General features: G+C 32.9%; 1 protein-coding gene across 1 annotated transcript in view; it reads right to left on the bottom strand.

Annotated features, from left to right (window-relative positions):
* Positions 1-352: 352 nt before the first annotated feature.
* LOC129962768 (glucose dehydrogenase [FAD, quinone]-like) overlaps positions 353-15927 on the bottom strand; it is a 32992-nt gene continuing 17417 nt past the window's right edge. Inside the window, exons 8-13 of the mRNA XM_056076764.1 lie at positions 15352-15519; positions 13003-13153; positions 9696-9844; positions 5110-5287; positions 2160-2382; positions 353-497 (exon numbers count right to left, since the gene is read on the bottom strand). Coding sequence (XP_055932739.1) covers positions 353-497; positions 2160-2382; positions 5110-5287; positions 9696-9844; positions 13003-13153; positions 15352-15519 — 1014 coding nt within the window. The remainder of the gene's footprint in view (positions 498-2159; positions 2383-5109; positions 5288-9695; positions 9845-13002; positions 13154-15351; positions 15520-15927) is intronic.

The raw sequence follows: 15927 nt of genomic DNA on the forward strand, positions 1-15927 counted from the left end.
AGTTTTCAAAATATAGTTTGAAAAATTTTATTGTAATAAAATAATCACTGCAAAAAGCAGTTTTGTGCAATTTAACAGTGCACAAATTCGCTGCAATTAGTTTTGTAATAGTGATGCTCACTGGAATTAGTTTCCACAGAATGATTTTAAAATTCTAAATGCACTAAAATAATTGGTGCCGAAAACTGTTTTGTATAATTTTATTGCTTGCAAAGTTTGCAACAGTGATACAAGATACAATTAATTTTGATGGAATGATTTTGGATTCTAAACGAAGAAAAAAAATTAAATGTTCTTTTTGGAAGAACCAAGCATCGACAATCTATTGGCAAAAGGAATTTCTTTTTACAAATTAATAACTGGAGCAGTAGATCGTTTCTTTGATGATGTCCGCTGCTTTCTCGCCAATCATAACTGTCGGGACGTATGTGCTCCCCACTGGTATAGTGGGCATAATAGAGGCATCTACAACCCTCAGTCCTTTCACACCTTTCACCCTGAAAGAAAGACAGTTAATTCTTTGGCTTAGAATGATTCTGTTAATTCCGAAAGTATTTCTGTACAACTTAACAGAAGTATTTATACAGAAGTAATTCTACAAGTACTTCTATATGAACTTAGCAGCGATGTTATACGTTTAATTATAGATGAATGTTCTATTATTTCGCTCATGATTAACGGGATATATTCAATTATTATTAACTATTTTTAACGTCTCGATTAATTCTTCATAACTAAATGATCCCAAAGATATGTAAAGCTGGGCTAGCATAATGAGTCGATGAACATGGGGAAAGAATCAAGCACAGGTTTCTTTTTGTCTGAGAAATAATATTTAATAATAAATAAGATAAAATTGCTTGAGATTGAATATTCCACTATTTTAGCTCTGCCGTTATCTGATAGTAAGATTTCAGCTAAGAAACAGCAATGCTCCAAGTTCGAACCCCGGTTCCACCGAAGATCTAATGTACATATGGGTGGGCCTGTTGTACTTCAGGTCCGATGTTGAAATGAGAATGTGCTTGAGAAAAGATTAAATGGGAATGGAAGGATTAAATGCTTGAGAAAAGATTATAAATTATTTATTTTAATATTGGTTGTTCTCGATAAGTCCTTTGAGGAAATAAAAAATCTACATAGAATAGTTTATTCTCTTAAGATGGATCAAAGCCCATGCTGGTTATCGGGGTAATGAAGAAGCTGATATTCTAGCAAAAGCAGCCGTTATCCAAGGTGTCTCAATGGAAGCTCCAAAACCCCGGTGCCATCTTAAACAGCGTCTCCGGAAACATTTATTAGAAAATGGCAAAGTCTTTGAGATAGTGGAAATACTGGCCGTTCTGTTTATAAAGTCATCAAAACAATAAAATTGCAGCCTCTTTCTTGGACTTGTAAAGAAATCCTGTTTGTCACAGGATGTGGTACAATCCTTTCTTTATTTTTTCATCGTTTCCATTTATTAGAAGATGAGCATTGCTCTTGTGTAGAAGTCGGCGATCCTTTTACTTTTTCATGGCACCTCCCAAACCCTCATCCTCGCTAGAAAGTTTTTGATACAAAAGAGTCCTTAACAATCTATCTTCCAAAAAAGAATCATAAACATGATTAGATTTCTAACTGATCATGGAGAACTGTTCCAATTAGATTAACCCTCTCAGTCGTTTTGGGCGTCAATACACCTCATATTTTATTCATGATATATCCTTAAGCCCCCTCAAATAACTGGTTTTTATAATTCCTTCATATTTTCCCTCATACTGTACATCATCATGTTCATTCATCCGATTTTATTGTAATCCAGAAATTTTTCATTCTAGTATTTATCATTTTTGTTATGTTATATGTATTCGTATTTTGTCATTTGTTTTTTCTTTCAAATTGATTGTTATGCTTTAACTTTTTAATAAAACTCCATTTATTAGAAGATGGAACTTTTTTTAATTAAACTTTTTTTAATTAAAATCCACCTATATCGATACAAAACCGGAAAAGGGCCACATGAGCTCTAGAAACGAAGGTGGGGTGGGGTGTTAAGATGTTAAGATATAGAGTAGTTTCAAAACTGGATTTTTTAAAGGATAAACATCCGATTGTCCGAAACCTCCTATACTACCATTTTAAGATTGATAAAACATACTGGGAAACAGATGTTATACCTCAGTTCTGGGTCCACAACTGTAGAAGGGTCATTCGGATCTCCCATCTTGGCACTTCCTACTCCGTGTGGTAATGACATGAAGAGGGACCTGGCCAAGCACTCGAGATACCGATCTTCATCCCCTGCGCAGTGCTCGCAACCAGGGAGGAGAGTCTCGAAAGGTTTCGATCCGACTCTCGCCATCGGCTCGCTAGTTCCTATCCTCTGGCACACCTTAAGACCTGTAGGAGACGAATTTCAATTAAAGATATTAAACTGATTCCTATAACAATACAGCGATAATTGGCAATATTTATATTAAACTAGAAAAAGTAAATTAAGCAATGACATCTAGATAAATGAAATATGCTTTTTCTCTCAGCAATACAGCATTGAGATAAAATTCATTATTATTTTAGGCAATGATATACACTATCTAAAAGATGTTAATAAAAAAGAACCATATTCCTTGGATCTAATTTTTAAGGCATGGGAATGATCTTCCCAAAACTTTGTCATAAAAATGTCATCCTTGAGAACATTTTACATGACACTGGCGTTCAATAAATACGAAATATGAACAATTGAAGTGAATTTAGCATTTTTACTGAATCTTTCTTGTCATCCTTGGCGAATTTTTTTGGTGATTAATTCCTGTCATGAGTTTAATCATATCCAAAAACCGAGTTCGTGTTTTAGACTCAACTAATTGAAACCAAAATTTGATACAAATATGCTCTTATAGTCTTAAAATTCCATACCAAATTGGATATATTTAAGTCATTGTATTTTGGAATTATCGCGTTTACGTGTTTCTAAAAGTACAGACCGACAAACAACCAAACCTTTATTGGATATGTCTCAAACTTTCACAGGTGTCTACACTATAGATGCTAAATCTGTGTACCGAATTTTGTCCATCTAGCTCTCTTTGTTTTGTAATTATCATGTTAACTTATATTCGAACAGCCAGACAGATGGACTTACTCTGAATAAATTTTACTCAAAATTCCATAGAAATTCAAATTTGGTATAAAGACTGTGTACAGAATTTCAACCATCTAGCTCAAAGCGTTTTTGAGTTATCTTTGTCCCAGACAAACGGACATTTTGTAAAAAATGTGTTTTTCAAACAGGCAAATCTAAAACGTAGAGATTCGTCAAAATCTCGAGTTTGAATTTTTGACGATTACTACATCTTCTCTATACTACTACTTGTATGAGAAAGGAAAAAAAGTAACAAAAGGTTTGGAAACATCGTACTATGCAAACCTATCTGCATATCTCTCTTACTCTACTGGTCTACATCTACTGGTCTTAAAAAAATTACAAACATATTTTGCTGTTGGACATCGTTCTTCATCTTCATATTTTTATCGTTTTCTTACCTCTAAAACTTTAATATTTCTTGTGCGCCGAGGAAGTAGACATAAATCATTATTCCTTTGCGTGCATTTATGCAAAGCGTACGTAATAGCATTTGCAATAAACAGCAGATCAATAATGAACAATCGGTGCAAAACAAAGCAGTCAGGGAGATTTAACAGGAAAGAGACTTCGCACAACTACTCACCTCTCTCAAATCGTCTGCTACTCTCAATTGACTACTCGCTCGAATTGCATTTTATTGCCGACTCACTATTGACAGACTGGCTCTCAACTTTGTCTCCCGGCTTTTTATAATTATAGAACAGAGCAAACGAAAATTCTAGAAAAACATCGCATCTTCACTCCTGATTTATTCTAGCATCACCACAATTCTACTTGTTTCAAAAACACGATTTTGTTGTCAGTGCTGCCAAATTATCAAATGATTGCCAAGTTTCTCACCAAGACGGGGAGTTGATGGCACGAAATCTATTAGAGTTATCAGAAAAAATATATTTCTTACTAGGAGACTTACTGTGCTGGAAATAATATTATAAATTCGTAACAGTATTTATAACAATACATTGACATATGATAAAAACATATTTTTATAGAAACCTCCTTGTAGAGTATTTAATAGAGTTTTCAACAGTTCTAGGCATTATCAGCTGAATCACAGTGAACAGTTTCCAGAGACAGTAAATTCTTGGATGGACGTGTCTAGGTATTTTGAAGAAAATGATAAAATAATTGCCCAAATCAGTTATACCTTCTTCAAAGACACATCTCGCTATTTCGTCATTTCCCACACTTATTGTAGCATTTATAAGCACACATTTGCAGGTTCCTAATTAACCTGCAAAATCTGTGTTTACTTACAATGCAATATAAAAGAACAACTTTCGACTGTGAAAGAGCACCTGTTTTTTTTTTTTTTTTAAATCATTGAGATTCAAAATTGGTTTGTAATTAAACACTAAATAAATTTGCATAAGAATGAAAAAAGCATTTTATGAACTTCTATTTTTCAGTTTGCTTTATATGAGCCAAAGCTTGCATATCTAATTTAATACGAATACCAACAGTATTGTATATCCAGTTTGATTATGCCAAGCTTCAAACAAAAGAAATATACATGATTCATGGATTGATTAATTGCAGCAATAGATTTATATGTATATAAGATTTCATTTTGAAAAATGGAATTAATTGTTGACACTTTCCAAAGCTGATCCATATTTTAAACTATAAACACTTCAAACGTGATGTGTGTTCTAAGCATATCACTCTAAAAAGGGGGGAAATGGAAACAAATCTAAACATTTTCACAATAAACAAATAATATATTAGGGAATGGATATCTTAAAAAGAATTCCTATTAAATTTAAATTGGTTTTAGAATTTCGGTTAGATTAACGCCAGGGATTAATTGTCAAATAACTCGCCAAAGATAGTTACTCACTAAATTCGCGCCAGCTGTTAATATTTCGTAACTATTGAGCGCCAATAGCAAGTAAGGCGAGTATGCGAGAAAGTTTTAGAAAGACCACTCCCTCCGGCTTGATGTTCAACTTGTGTAATGGAATGTACAATATTTTTACCTTCTACAACATCAGCAATATCCCTTGGATCGTCGAAATAATTTGGGTCTATCAGTGGAGCATCGTATGGATTTTTGGATTTGAGTCGTATTGTTCCTCGACTTCTAGGCTTTAAAGCATTGACAAAACAAAAGTACTTGGGTATGTTATCGTAGCATGCGGCAAATTTTTTATAGACCTGTAAATAAAAATCATATGAAAAGTTAAATTTACATGCAAGATGGTGAATTATGAAAAAGAGTAGAAAAAATATATCAATGAAATAGAAACTTATTTTTGATAATTGTATTTGAATATATAGTAATAACAATTAACATTCTTTATAATAGAATTTTAATAATGGTATGAATCAAAGGATGCCATTGCGATTGCAATTAAAAAAAAAGGTAAACAAATCGTTGTGAAAGTATTTTAAACTCTGAGACGAGAAAAAAAGTTTTAAATTCGTTGGTTCTTTGCGTTATTCAAAAATATTTTTCAATTCCAAGTAAGGTAAGGTACGTAAAGCACAATCAGCCAATATCACGCAGCGACATTGTACCTTTTCTTTTTTTGTAAATGTTAGTAAGTGGATTTTGGAAATTTCTACATTTTTTGGAAAATTGTGTGTGTGTGTGTCGGTTTCCTACACCCCTGACTGTTTGACTTAGAGTTTCCAAATTTGGTCCAGATAATTTGGAGGTTGAGAATATGCATCTGGAAACGTTTGTTTTTTAATTTTAATTAGACTTTAAATTTGTAAGAAAATAAACAAGATATTGATTTTTTTTTTTGCTCCAATTTCTGAAAGTATTCGAGCAAATTTTTTTTTTCAGCATTTTAAAGTTCAAAAAATTATTTTTCCAATAATGCCTGTTGCTTTAAAAATTTTTAGTTTGTTTAATTAACTTTTAAATATAATTTTAAGTTAATTAAATCAATTAATTTCATTACTGAGAACGAAATCGCTTTAATTGTTTCATAAAATATTTGATCGCAGGGTTTTCGTTCATTGTTAAAAGCTAAAGAAAGCTTCTGTTTAATATCTATGAAGTTCACAGAATGAATAAAAAAAGTGAAGTTGCCATACCGCTAAAGAAATTTCGAGATTACATAATAGCGCTATAATGTTTTAGAATTGGTCTCCATTAGAAAAATTTCATATTTACAAATAACAGAACATATACAAGACAATTAAAATAACCCAACCTAAAAGAACGCAGTCGTTTCCTCTATAGTTTTACAGACATCTCTGTTGAATCTGAACAGATGCCGAATCAATGATCCCCGGTCTTGGCAACAATTTGGCGATAAAATAAAAAAAAATCCCAGAATCAACAAGAGCTTTGGTGATAAGACCATTAGAACACGAATTATGAGATATTTCTAGAAGTTTTTGTGGTCTTATATCGGAAGCTATAAAAAGCCAGGAGACCGAGATGAAGTCAGTCGATTGAGTGGAGCTCAATCGATTAGTCAGTCGAGTACCGAATCTTGTAGTGACATACTGAGGCAACATCAAGACGTATGTTGAGCAACCAGTCGTATAACTGAATCAGTAGTGAGAAAAAGGAGTCAAGAACAGCTCAAACAAGTAGACATTAGAAGTTAGCAAATGTTTGAGGGACATAAATAAGTGTGAAGTCTCTCTCCTAGCAGAGTTCTCTCTGACTGTTTTGTGCTGTTATGTTTGTTTATATTCTATTTACTGTTTGTGAGTTGCTAAGTACTGAAAGCACTGCTCTTATGTACATTTGGCTGTATTTTTGTCACGTATTTGTTCATGTCTTCGTGATGAAAAGACATCGTTCTTTGTTATTGAGCTCTTGTACTGTTTCGCAATTCACTCACTACATCGAATCCTTGATTGTCGTCGAATTTATGACCAAATTTTGCAAACTTTTCCGTGACAATACTACTATTGCATCCTTTCTAGGCTTGATATCAAAAGATTTATCACAATAGTTTGCAGTTTGATAATAGTGATATAATTCTAGTACTATATCTTGCATGAAACGTTCGAATTCATTTGAGCAGTTCGGTCACTACACTGGTTACATCTTTCAATTGTAATAATTTTGTAAGCACCTTCAATAATTTCCAGACCTAATTTGAAATAATACCTCAAGATGTGTAAGATCTCTATTCTATGTCAAGATGGATAGAATCAATCATTGCCCATTCTTAAAAGGGAAAAAAGAAATCTGGCTGTAGTTTATAAATAATTCTTAAACTTTTCGATCCTAACACCACACATATCCGGCCTTCCCATCATAATTCCACTTCTGAAAGCAAGACAAAGCAGATTTCTTCGTCCACAATAAAAATCATTTCATTAATTTAAATTTTATAGAATTTTCTTGGCTTTATTATATATTGGTGGCATTTAGCGTTTAACTAGTTCGCCGAGTAATTTTATGCCATTTTAATTATATTTGTTCTGCTCATTGTGCATAAAAATCTTCATAATGGAGGTCAGTCACATGACATCATAGCACCATTACGAACGTAAATGTCCAATTCATCTATCTTCGAAGTTTAGCAGTATTGTATCTTCACTTTTTTACTCGTCCTGTAAACTACACAGGCATTAAACAGAATCTTTCTTCATTAGCGATAAAATATTTGATAAAACAATAAAACCGGTGGGAATTTCGGGGCTCCAATGTTGGCGCTATTTTTTAAATTTTCAAATGGTGTAAAACTCATCTTTGAGCAATAATGTTTTTGGAAGATATCACAAAAAACGGCGAAATTTAGCTTAATTTTAAATCAATTAAAATTTCAGAAAAAATTACAAATTTCTAATTTTCAAGGTATATATGTGACAAATTTAGCAGTAGGTTTAATGGTCTGTTCAGTAGAGCGACAACACACACACGCATAATTATTAGTAGTAATATAATAGGGCCCATTTTCAATAAAGGCTTAAACTATCGTCCAATGACTTTATTTAGCAAGAATACCCATATCATCATACACAATACGTACACTGAAGATACTTACTAGTGCAATGCGTTACACAGAAAAGTATTTTCTTTTTTTATATGTAACTAGTCACCTTAGCCGACTAGCTGTCACTAAATTGGTATATTTGATTTTAAATAAATCGTTTAGATATTATTTCATACCATGATTGCTCCAAACTGTCTGTACATGAACATTACTACTTTAAACAGTTCCATAAAATCATGGCGGTGTTAAAAGCGTAAATATCTAGTTCATCTGTCTTCTATATCTCGCAATATTGTAACTTACTTTCTTCATTCGTCATGTAAACTATACAGATAATAAACAGAATCTTTCGCTTTAAATAATGGAAGGAAGTCACGTGATCAAATATTGGATGGAACAACGAAAGCGGTTCGAATTTCAGAGCAACAATGCAATTCATTGATGGGAATTAAGGGAAAAAATATCTTTAGAAAATTGCTAAAAATTTGAAAAACTTTATTCGATTATTAAAGTTTCCTCATTTAAAAAGAAAACATTGTTATGTTTTGAAATTTATTTGTATGCAATATTATTTTTGAAAATTATTACAGAAAAAAGCAGAAATTTTACTCCATTTTTAATTAATTAAAAATTTTGTTCGCTTCGACGGGCAAATTCCCACCTTTCAAACTGTGCGGGTTGAGGTTCGAACTCGCAACGTTAGGGTTCATAGCCGAGTAACATAACCACTAGACAAAAGAGTACTCTCCTCTCCGGAAGTTGTTATCTGGCTTATAATGTTATCACCACAAAACCATTTATATTCCGAATTTGCTAATTCTAAGTTAATAATCTACCTTACAGCGCCAACACAAAAGAAATGATGTTAAAAATTGTCAGCTTTTTACTAATTATTTGAATGTTTTAAAGTAATATTTTACTCCTCTATCAAAAAAATGGAGTCGAGTGCACTTTGGAGAGTTCTACCAGCTCACCCCTGGTACTTTGGCAAGAGTACTGGTTGGTGTCACCGCCTGAATATTTCTAGAAAACAGCAAACGGCTCTCTCTCGTTTTTTGAGTGGACATACTAAATCCCTCACCTTCCAACACGGACAGAGGATCTTTGCTGAATGTCCTTGGTGCAAGGCAGATCAAACCACCCCCAAACACATTCTTAAATGTTTAAATTTTACGATTTTTGAGATTTTAAGGGATACGCTATTGTTTTTGGACTTTTTAGAGATTTTTGGTTTTATGGAGGTTGTATAGCGCAGATATAACACCTGGTATTAGAAACAACAACAACAAGTTTTAAAGTGTTTTGAATTTCTTTTGTTACTGAACAAGAATTTGGAGGAATATTGAGAAATTTTAGAAGATTTTCTTAAAGTGGTGGGCTCGCTTAACAGAAGGATATGTGTACAGAAAGATGATGAGGAAGGTCAGAGACTGACCCCTTTGTGACTGGGGGCCAACCGCCTCGAAGAGTTTGTCATTTCGGTGTTATGGAAGACAGCAGTCAGCCAGAACAAATCCTCTCCATATTGCTTCGCTCAGTGGTGGCAGGGTGGTAGGCTTACACAAGAAGAAGAAGAGCGCCAACACACACACTTTCACCTTTATTATTAGTAAAAATTTGGAAATACCAAATCCAAAATTCGGGTTACTTACATCTGGTTTAATGTTCGTCTGTTTTGTCCAGAAATCTGTAGAGATCTCCGCAAAAAACAATCTGAAAGCAGGATCATCTTCAAGAGGAGAGCTGCTCTCCCCAGGCAAGTATGCATAAGTTGATATGAACATTGCTGAAGAGAGAGGACCTGTGAAAAATTACGTCGGATATCAATTTTTTTTTTTTATTTTCTCGTCAAAAAAATATATCGAAAGTATAGTAATCGTTAAAAAATTCGAGCTCGAGGTTTTGATGAATCTCCACATTTTAGACCTTCTAGAGTTCAAAAAACACATTTTTGGAAATATTGGTCTGTCTGCCTGTCGGTCTGTGACAAAGATAACTCAAAACCATTTTAAATTAGAAGGGATAAAATTTGGTATACAAGCTTGAAACCAAATTTGTACATTTCGATCGAATTTTGAGCAAATTTCGTTCACACAACACCGCTTCATGCCCCGCTATAACCCTCTTGCTATTTAAACAGTGTAATGGGTATGAAGTGGGGGAGACATGGAATGACGCTCCTGTTCTATCCATCCCTGTGACTATTGTTCGACGTCTAACATTTATTGATTGAAATTTGGTTTGGGGATTTTAATATTGGACAAAAGAAAGCCGAAAGCAATGAGCTATTTGAAATAAAAAATGGGAATCAGCTTTGGCTTGTAAAGCAAACCATCAGAGATAAACTGAAAACTTGTGCTGTTTTACATAAAAAGACTTACAATTTGTTTGTGATTACAAAATTCGGACAAAAAAATAATAAAATTATTAAAGAAAAATTAGAAATGGGAACAGAAAGAAAAATGGGAAGAAGAAAAAAACACGGAACAGCGCAAAAAAATGCAAATACAAATAAATGCTATGTACAAACACAAAAATTACAGAAAATAAATATATAGATGTATAGATAGTGCTACTCTTAAAAATAGTATTCTTGAAATCTAAACAGATCTTGATTTTCTTCAAGAGGATGAATCAATCTCTGAATTTTCATCTTGGATCCTTTTGTGGAGGCAACACTACCGAACCAAACTCGTTCTAGTTTAGATGTTAGCTTGGTCATATGGAAGGAAGAAGTCCGCATACATTCTGTTACGTAGTGGATCGGCGTGGCATCGATATTTCCACAAGGAACAGTACAGACGAACAGAACAGACGAACAAATACAGCTGAGACGAACACACAGCAGCACATACCAACAGACAGTAGCCCACAAGTAGTAATTCGGTTGTAACAACGTCCACAGCACACAAAGCGGCCATACAGAATTCAGCAGGAGAGGCAATCTTTGGAGCTTCCCGCTACTGTCTCTTCAACGACTGAAATTCTGCACTACCTCCTCGCTTGAGCTGTAACCAACTACCGACTCACTATCACACGACTGGCTACTCCACACACAGCATGATGCTGCTTCTAGAATAGACAACAGGACTCAGCATACAGCTCAGTTCAGCAATAGCTTAGGCTCCAGACAACGCTGAACTATTCCGCCGTTGCTTCGTTGCTCGACGACTCGTTACTTGCTCAAGACTCCGACTACGATTCATTGCAACTTGAGACTACAGGCCTTTTATAGTTCCCGGCAGGCGGGGTGAGAAGATTCGGGACCAATCAGGCGTATCTTGGTTCCTATTGAATGTATCGATAAAATTCTCAAAGTTTCTAGTACTTTCTATTTTGTCGCCAAATTCGTCACCAAGTGATCAAATGGTCGCCAAGTTTGTCACCAAGCTTTGGAATTAGTTTCCAGTAATTTCTATTTGGCGAGATGATTTGGGACCAAACAGGCGTATCCTGGTTCTTATTGGATGTATCGATAAAATTTTCAAAGTTTCTAGTAATTTCTATTTTGTCCCCAAATTCGTCACCAAGTCATCAAATGGTCGCCAAGTTTGTTGCCAAGCCCTGGGATTAGTGGCTCGGCACCCGTGCAGCATCCAATACAGATGATTATAAATCGATCTTTCCAGTGATAGAGCTAACCGTGCTGGGATATATATATATATATATATATATATATATATATATATATATATATATATATATATATATATATATATATATATATATATATATATATATATATATATATATATATATATATATATATATATATATATATATATATATATATATATAAGGTCTTTCGAATCCTGTCGTCAAAATAATATATAACATTGTTTTTGGTTGAAATAGAGTGCAGGTTCTAATGAGTGAACAGACTTTGTAGTTTTAATTTCGTTTTATTCTCTCTCTTTTCTCCCGGGAGTCAAACATGATTATTTTACAAGAAGACGCAGCGCGTCACAAAAGCAGAAGTAAAGAAGAGCAAAAGGGGCCTAACAAATGATCAATAGCCTTATATAACGTATAATTTCCGGCCAAGTGCTGATGGAATGACATTTGACAAGGGCAACATATCAAATGAAGTATCACTTTTATTTGATACGTTTTACAGAGGAATTATTTAAACCGAAAGTGGAATTGGATCACGAAATAAGAGAATATTTTAGAATGATGTTACGATGGGCTAAATTAAGATAAAGCTTTGGAAATTAATTTGGATTAAATTAAGAGTTTAAAATATCATTATATATATATATGCGAGTATAACGCTTTGCCCATGTTATCTTGACAACAGGATAACTAGAGTAATTTTGTTTGGATTTTAACTGGTTTGGACTATGTTATTAAAAATATAAAATTCTCAAATGAATTCGTAAGGTGAGGGGTTGAAATTTTCATTTCGCTTTAACATTTTTGATATTGAAGACAGAAAAATAAATCCAGTTAGCAAAATTAGCGCTTCATTAAGATAAACAATTTTTGTATTTAAAGTTTTTAAAATAATTGAAATATCTCAGAAGTTAAGGGTTAAAAAGTGATTTTCAAGCAATAATTATAACTCTTTTCCTCATGAGGTTTTGTCTAAGGATTGAAATGAATTTGAAAATTGTAACTTAGATGCAAAGGAATCTACTTTTGTCTCCCAGCTTGCCGAAAATGATTTTTGTCTTTGTTATTGAATTTACATTTTATATCATGAATATAATCAGTAGGCATTCCTGATTGCAGATTGAAAACTAAATCCAATATGTTTATCACAAATTTATTTAAGGAACTTCGAGTTGCATTTTCCCTTAAAATCATTATGAGCAAATACTGAAATTCATTAAACAATTATTCACAGTGAATAATAATTTAAACATATATTTCTCATTGCATTTGTACGCTCAACACATACACACATTCATTTATTACTGGTATTCCTTATACATTGTATATGAAAAGTTGACTCACCTGTTCTATTACTAATATATTCTTCAAGATTTCTGAGATTGGTGAGTTTTTTCTCAACTGTAAGTATCGCAGGATCCAGCTGGAAGGGTAGGAAAGAGGCAGGATGATCGTGGAAATTGTTCCCTACAGGCAAATCTACGACGACTGGAATCTACGAATAAGAAAAAAAAACCCAACTGAAACGTTTTTTGCCCTCAAACTAATTGCGTTTATATAATATGAATTGGTGCAATGTAATAAACTCAAACGTGATAATTTGCCCCTTTTTAAACGATTTTTATTTAAACTGTTACTTTTCATCATTCTAAAGGGCGAGATATGTAATCGATTTTTACTTTCTCGAGTATGAAGGAAACAGTTCAGTCGTCAAAAGGTGCGAACTCGAAATTTTTATGAATCACTACGTTTCAGACTTCTATGAGTCAGAAAAACATATTTTTGGCACTTAAAAGCATCTCTCCGTGTCTGCGAAAGTAATAACTCAAAACATTTTGAGCTTGACAGAAGATATTTGGTGCATGGCCTTACGCCCAAATTTTATACTATATTAATTGACATGATATGGAAATTTTCTTTTCCAGAGTTATATTTTTCAACTCTTTTCTGAGAAATAATTAAACGATTTTTTTTTCGGGGGAGGGGGCAGCCCCCCTCCCTTGAAATATTTCAAGGCTATATATTTGTAATATCTCAAGGAAAGTCGGCGTCCTTGCATAGGCGTAGCGCATCTTCCGCGTGATCTGGGTGTCCCGGGTTCGAATCCCGGTTCAGGCATGGTTGTTCATCTGTGTTCTATTTGTGAGGTGTGTGGAACTTAATGTGCCCCCCTGTAAAAAGGGGTTGTGCAAGCGAATGCGTGAGCTTCATCTTCATATGAGCTATAAGTCAGACTTCTGCTCTCGGGTGCTCAGGGGTCGTTACCCTCAGAAGCCACTGCAACCCCTTTCCGTGGTAACGTGGACATGACATCATCATCTCAAGGCAAAAATAGAATATATTTTCAAGATTTTTTTAGCTAATAACTTAATGAATTGTTAATCATTTTTGATGATTTTAAAAGAAAGATGCCATCTGCTGTTGAATTTGAGAAGAATTTATTTCAGTAATCCACAATATTTATAAAAATGAATTATAAATTATAAATATAAAAAAACGAAAATAAAAAAAGTTTTTAGAATAATTATGATATCTGTTATCTAAAAATTAAAAATTAATGATTCTTAAAATAAAATTTTAAATGTGAAACTTTGAAAGCAATTACTCCATAATGAATATCAATTCTTAAAAATTCATTCCAAATTAAAATGAAGCCTTAAAAATAATTAAAATTCCAATTGCCTTACAGTATTTCTCTCAGTTCTCCACGTTTATACGTTTTTCTTTAGATTTTTGGCAAAGTAAACATATATTTTAATAAAGAAATATCGATAAAAATTATAATTGCAATAAATACTATATAGAAGTGTTTTCTTATCATGTTCTGAGAAAATTGACTTTGACAAATTTCAATATATATTATGGTCAAATATCAAAATTTTCAGATAATTTTACATACTAAGATATGCAGAATAAATCCATCGTCCATACTGATTCCAATATTAGCATAAGTTCTAGCGCAGCTTCTTCAAACAATATTTAATAACTTTATTTGCAGAAACTTTCAGGCATCAGTCATTGGCCTATTAAATATTCCCTCACTGTAAGTTTGACCAAACATTGAATTCAAAGATCCATGTAACATGCACCATCTGTCGCAGGGGATTATTTCTAACTCCGCATCTATCTGCATAATTTGTCCTTGAATATAGAAGCAGATGTGTACAAACATCAGCTTTTTCCAGATGTTTGTACACATGTTACTAAAACATCATGCGTATCAAAGTTCCATAAACATAATTTGTTAACTTTTAGATTTTATTTTGATGCGATTCAATAATAATCTATAACAGAATTGATATTGAAGAAAAAATAACAAGATAGAATGAATTAAAATGGATATAAAAATTCACTCTCATCAATAAAATTATAATTAGAGCCTTTTTCATTTTTATTATTTTCTACTTTTTGATCATGAATTTATAATCTATTTTCTGCAGGTATTGTTAAATCTTAAAATCGAGATTTTCTCATTTTCACTATCAGATAGTGTGCAACTCATATGGGATAGAAATTCAATAGTTAGATTAACTTAAAATCGTTTTTGGATATAATAAAAAAGAGCACTGTCATCAAGAACACGCAAGCAATCAAAATTTGAAACTCTAGCATATAAAAGTAAAGTCGGCTAAATATATTCCCAAAAATAAAATTAAATTAAATAAAAGAAAATGTGAATTTTTTTCAACTTACTTTCAATTTTTCTAGATGTTCCTTCGGCCCTATACCAGAAAGCATTAGTAGTTGCGGAGTGTTTGTGGAACCGGCGGACAGAATCACTTCCCACTTGGCCCTGACCTTGAAAGTAGATCCTTTGTGATCAAACTGAACTCCGACTGCTTGACAGCCATCCATTATCACCTTAAAATATGAGAGAAAATCGTATTTTAATACTATATTTAGAATTCTGCAAACGATATATACAGAGAGAGATTACCCTATTAGCACAAGATATTTTGCATATCTCCAGGATATTGTTTGATATTTTTTGCTAGGAGGTTGGAATCAAAATTATTTTGCTTAGAGCAATGTAATCTGGTGTATAAGCGTATCTCTGTAGAATATTAAAGTACTCGGAAGTTTTAACTTTAGATTTATTAAATAATTAGTTATGCAATATTGGATATCTTACACTTTAGTATAGATATCCAATATGTATATGTAATAATATTTTAAAATCTAATTTAAACTTAATTAATTTCTTAATTTTTCGCTCAATTCAGCACCAGTTAACTTCATTCTAAAGTATTCTCTTATTTCCTGATCCCA

Source organism: Argiope bruennichi, chromosome 3, assembly GCF_947563725.1.
Source record: "Argiope bruennichi chromosome 3, qqArgBrue1.1, whole genome shotgun sequence".
Taxonomy (NCBI): Eukaryota; Metazoa; Arthropoda; class Arachnida; order Araneae; family Araneidae; genus Argiope; species Argiope bruennichi.